This window comes from Xenopus laevis, chromosome 7S, assembly GCF_017654675.1.
Source record: "Xenopus laevis strain J_2021 chromosome 7S, Xenopus_laevis_v10.1, whole genome shotgun sequence".
NCBI classification, from domain to species: Eukaryota; Metazoa; Chordata; class Amphibia; order Anura; family Pipidae; genus Xenopus; species Xenopus laevis.
In genome coordinates, this window is record NC_054384.1 from 31612153 (window position 1) to 31618487 (window position 6335).

Here is a 6335-nt window from a genome sequence, read left to right on the forward strand (position 1 = left end):
GCCAGACTGAATGTGGATACACACCAATGTGCTTGATTTAAATGTAAGTAACTAAATTGCCATCCACACCACTTAATTTGTCATTCCACACATTCATTTTGGTAATATTTTCAACAGTGCTATACTTTTAAATGCAGTTATTCTGTGGGTGACTTTTGACACCCCGATGTGATGAAAGTGAAGTATAGACGTGTGTAGAAGTCAGAATCTGATGAAGTGACCCATGCAGTTACGAAACGCGTAGAGCCATGCACTCCCCTGCCCAGCTCATCCACTTTTTGCAATACTCGATGTTTTTAAAGTATATTTAATAAATATGGACTTTTAACTGGCATCTTGTGTGCGAGATTACCCTGCAGTTATGATCCAGCTACGCGTTGAATGCACCTTCCCTATTATAGATGGGTAAGAATTTTTTTACAGTGTCCACATCAGAAAGATGGATTCCTTTATTGTTAGAAATGACAACTATTCCCAGCATATTTCAAATATCTTGCATTGATTAAGGGCTATTACTGCAGGTTATGTATCTAGTTCAATATTTAATAACAGTAGCGGAGACAGGGCTTTGACCACTGCAGTTTTCTGCTGGACAGCTTCCAAAAGAGTTTGGGCAAATATTCACAAAAATGAGTTACCCCCTAATGAAAATACCTTACAAAATCCAGAAAGAGAGAACATTAAATATTTAAGGTCCAATATTTATTGTATTTTAGTAATAGCTGTACAGATTCCATCACAATATGAAATCATTTGAATTCATAATTTTTAACATCTGGAGGGTCTTTAGTTGCATCACCACCCCTTTCAAGGTATAGATTGTTGTATGGATATTGCTTAGGGGCCTGAAAAAAGAAAAAAACAATGTAAAGGTTACACAAATACCAGTAATCACAAACTAATAATGTTACATTTGTAGTTTTGAGTTGGTCATTCTAAATGTAAAGTATTTACTCAGATACACAATTGGATCATAATTCTGTACCATTAGTTCTAATCACTGTAGGAATGGTTAGCTGATCTTTAGTTAAGACAAGATGGCAAACCCAAACATTAAGTTATATTTTTTACAGCCTTCTACTCAGTCACAAGATAAGAGATGAAGAACACACCATTGACCACAGTTAGTTTTGAGCTAAATACAATAGCAGGAAGAGTAAATATGCAAGGGTATGTGTGGGTCAATACATATACATGGGTAAAACTGAAATATTTCATATAAATGAAAAACCACTGTGAAAATTTGCAAATGCAAAAATACATACACTCCTTTAATCTACCTTTCATTATAGTAACTGAATTGTAGATTGGTTGTTGTGGGTTAGAGCATTGGTAAATCTTTTTCAATGGTTTCTGTATTTTGTGTACTATTACTAGAAGCAGATTTATATTTTGCCTTCATTTGAAACAAATACAATATACCTTGCTACTATATTGTAAGTTTATTGAAATACTCGAGATACTGTACATGGTGGGAAAATATAGCAAGAAATCTTGATCACTTATCTCGATACAGAACAGAGGCATAATTCTGGGATACATGAAGTGAATCAGTAGCCATCATCTGTGACTGGAGTATTAGGTGAAGAGTGAGCTATTACTAACCATCCTGTCATCTGATGTGATCTCTGATAAGATAATAAGTAAGTATAATAAAGTCACACCAGATAAATTGGAGCATATACCATATTTTACAAAAATGATATGACTTTTACTCCACTAAGATATAAATAATTAAAATATTGGCTTTGACCAGGGATACAATTGGCTCTTCAGCACTTATTGAATTTTAGCTCCCAACACCCAAAAATGTTACATATTTGGGTTATTTTAACTACAGAAGATATAATTAGCAATTTAAAAATTCCAGATCAGATGATCTGTAAAAATCTGATGGAAAAGCTTATAAAACTTCAGAATACATACCACAGGAGGATAAACTGGATACTTTTCTCCAACCCAGAACATGAAGAGCATAAACCCAATAAATCCAAAGAGATATTTGCACATAGTATTCCAGGGTAGAGCTGTAGGTGAAGTATCGACCCGGTTTCGGGTATACATGTCAAAGTCCCATTGAATCTAAAAATAAAACCAAAAATGTATAGTAAACACTGAAATCTGCTGCTTTAGATCTTGAATATGATGTATGTTCAGACTTATCACCTAAACTGGAAAAACATGCATGTTTTTTTTTGTTACAGTTTGATAATACAGGTATGGGATCTGCGATCTGGAAACCCGTTATAGAGAAAGCTCCCAGTTATGGAAAGGTTGTCTCCCATAGACTCCATTTTATCCAAATAATCCAAATTATTAAAAATTATCTCCTTTTCCTCTATAATAACAAAACAGTACCTTGTACTTGATTCAAATGGAGATATAATTAATCAATTGGGTGTATTTCAAATGGAGATATAATTAATCAATTGGGTGTATTTCATTTTTAAATAATTAGTAGACTTAAGGTGTGAAGATCCAAATTATGGAAAGATCCATTATGCTCAAGGCCCCAGGTCCTGAGCATTTGTGATAACAAGTCCCATACCTGTATCCAGGGCCGGAACTAGGGGTAGGCAGAGTAGGCAGCTGCCTAGGGCGCCATCAATGAGGGGCGCACTTTAAAAAAGATTTGTTTGTTTTTTTCCCATTTTTCTTTTCGTTATTTAATTATTTCTTTTATTTATGGTATTCACGGCACTCTGGCCGCCACTGACGCCGATGCGATCATGCAGCAGATAGTTTTCTCGGTAAAACATGGGGAGAATATACATGGGGAGAATATGCCCTACTTCTCCCAGTACAGGTACTGCTCCCATGTTTCTCCAAGCTTGTTATACTGTTTGTGCCCAGTGGTGCTCATAATATCTACTTTATGCCTTGGAATGGTTGGAAGTGCACAACAGTGTCAAATTCAGATTTACTCCACTGATACTATGGTTCTCATCTACCATGTTTTCCTTATATCATTCCGTGTTTTTTTTATGGCTTGCGGTTGGCTGCTGGCACAGGTATGGGGGGGGCAGTATGATGGTTGGCTGCTGTCACAGGTACAGGGGGGGGGCAGTATGATGGATGGCTGCTGGCACAGGTACAGGGGGGCAGTATGATGGTTGGCTGCTGGCACAGGTACGGGGGGGCAGTATGATGGATGGCTGCTGGCACAGGTACAGGGGGGGCAGTATGATTGATGGCTGCTGGCACAGGTACAGGGGGGGACAGTATGATGGATGGCTGCTGGCACAGGGGGCAGTATGATGGTTGGCTGCTGGCACAGGTACAGGGGGGGGGGGGAAGTATGATGGTTGGCTGCTGGCACAGGGGGGCAGTATGATGGATGGCTGCTGGCACAGGGGGGCAGAATGATGGTTGGCTGCCGGCACAGGTACAGGGGGGGCAGTATGATGGTTGGCTGCTGGCACAGGGGGCAGTATGATGGATGGCTGCTGGCACAGGTACAGGAGGGGCAGTATGATGGATGGCTGTTGGTACAGGTACAGGGGGGGCAGTATGATGGATGGCTGCTGGCACAGGTACAGGGGGGGGCAGTATGATGGATGGCTGCTGGCACAGGTACAGGGGGGGCAGTATGATGGATGGCTGCTGGCACAGGGGGGCAGTATGATGGTTGGCTGCTGGCACAGGTACAGGGGGGGCAGTATGATGGATGGCTGCTGGCACAGGTACAGGTGGGGCAGTATGATGGTTGGCTGCTGGCACAGGTACAGGGGGGACAGTATAATGGATGGCTGCTGGCACAGGGGGGTAGTATGATGGTTGGCTGCTGGCACAGGTACAGGGGGTCAGTATGATGGTTGGCTGCTGGCACAGGGGGCAGTATGATGGATGGCTGCTGGCACAGGTACAGGGGGCAGTATGATGGATGGCTGCTGGCACAGGGGGGCAGTATGATGGTTGGCTGCTGGCACAGGTACAGGGGGGGCAGTATGATGGATGGCTGCTGGCACAGGTACAGGGGGGGCAGTATGATGGATGGCTGCTGGCACAGGTACAGGGGGGGCAGTATGATGGTTGGCTGCTGGCACAGGTACAGGGGGGACAGTATAATGGATGGCTGCTGGCACAGGGGGGTAGTATGATGGTTGGCTGCTGGCACAGGTACAGGGGGTCAGTATGATGGTTGGCTGCTGGCACAGGGGGCAGTATGATGGATGGCTGCTGGCACAGGTACAGGGGGCAGTATGATGGATGGCTGCTGGCACAGGTACAGGGGGCAGTATGATTGATGGCTACTGGCACAGGGGCAGTATGATGGATGGCTGCTGGCACGGGGCAGTATGATGGATGGCTGCTGGCACGGGTACAGGAGGGGCAGTATGATGGATGGCTACTGGCACAGGGGCAGTATGATGGATGGCTGCTGGCATGGGGCAGTATGATGGATGGCTGCTGGCATGGGGCAGTATGATGGATGGCTGCTGGCACGGGTACAGGAGGGGCAGTATGATGGATGGCTGCTGGCACAGGTACAGGAGGGGCAGTATGATGGATGGCTGCTGGCACAGGTACAGGGGGGGGCATTATGATGGATGTGGCAGAAGGATTAGTTGAAAACTCTGCAACTACATATTAAGCTACCTCAAAAATGGGAGGGCTGGTAGTGGAAGGACTGCCTCATCGCTGAGAAGGTTTTAGCTTATTGCACTATTTTCATAGGAGTGGTGTTAAAAGAAAAATGTTGTGGACATTCCAATATTGGTGTTAAGTGAACCCTTCATTTGCACTTTGTTTAACAGGATCAAATTATCCTACGGTTTTGGTTTTCTGACATTTACCTTATTTTTTTAACATTACATATTTATATAAATGAAAAAGTTTCATCCATTAATGTGTTGTACACGTTCTTACTTTCTTTATTTAAACATTGTCATGGTAAGGTGGGAAATGGTAATGCTCGATGGGGGGGGGGGCGCTAATTGAAGCTCTTGCCTAGCGTGCCAAACTACCTTGGCCCGGCCCTGCCTGTATCAGATATTTGCTTTCACTTCTTCACTGCTGGATTGCCTAGTAACAGAACTAGACTAGTAACTGTCTTTTAAATGTCTGCAGCAGATTACAGACTGTATAACTGAGAAGGCATATGATTTTTATTTTAGAATACTTTGTTCATGTTGTTGGGCTATTGAGAAATTAATTTCAATGCAGAAGTCTTCTGGAGCAGCACTATTAACCGATGCGTTTTGAAAATTCCCGTGTTGTTTCATTTAAAGGAGAACTAAAGCAGTAGGGTAGAAATGTTGTACATTATGTTTTGGGCTTCTATATCATCCCAAAGCAACCAAAACCCTTTTTACAGTAAAGATCTGTGTCTCCAAAGATGCCCCAGTATTTCCCCAGTTTCTTTTCTGCTAGTTCACTGCACATGCTGCTGTCAGAGATATATAGATATATATATATATATATATATATATATAGAGAGATATATATATATATATAGAGATATAGAGATATATATATATATAGAGATATAGAGATATATATATATATAGAGATATAGAGATATATATATATATAGAGATATAGAGATATATATATATAATATATATATATATATATATATATATATATATATAGAGAGAGAGAGAGAGAGAGAGAGAGAGAGAGAGAGAGGAGAGAGAGAGAGAGAGAGAGAGAGAGAGATATATATATATATATATATATATATATATAATATATATATATATATATATATATATATATATATATATATATATATATATATATATATATAGAGATATATATAGAGATACAGAGATATATATAGAGATATATATAGAGATACAGAGATATATATAGAGATATATATATAGATACAGAGATATATATAGAGATATATATATAGATACAGAGATATATACAGAGATATATATAGAGATATATACAGAGATATATATAGAGATATATAGAGAGATATATATAGAGATATATATATATATAGAGATATATATATAGAGATATATATATATATATATATATAGAGATATATATATATAGAGATATATATATAGAGATAATATATATAGAGATATAGAGATATATATATAGAGATATAGAGATATATATATAGAGATATAGAGATATATATATATATATATATATAATATATATATATATATATATATATATATATATATATATATATATATATATATATATATATATATATCCCACAAAGAAGGTCCGCACTCTCAGGACTTATATTGAAATCAAAATGTTTTATTAACTCTCCGAGGCCTTTCTCAAAGTGACAATAGGTAATCAGAAAATGCATTATATACCAATGATGGCGGGAAAAAGAACTTAGTTGGCTAACG

At 39.3% G+C, this 6335-nt stretch overlaps 1 protein-coding gene across 1 annotated transcript in view; it reads right to left on the bottom strand.

Moving 5' to 3' along the window:
• Positions 1-680: 680 nt before the first annotated feature.
• Positions 681-6335, bottom strand: part of ndufb8.S (NADH:ubiquinone oxidoreductase subunit B8 S homeolog) — a 13308-nt gene continuing 7653 nt past the window's right edge. The window contains exons 4-5 of the mRNA XM_018227578.2: positions 1927-2082; positions 681-845 (exon numbers count right to left, since the gene is read on the bottom strand). Of these exons, the coding sequence (XP_018083067.1) occupies positions 750-845; positions 1927-2082 (252 nt within the window). The 3' untranslated portion in view covers positions 681-749. The remainder of the gene's footprint in view (positions 846-1926; positions 2083-6335) is intronic.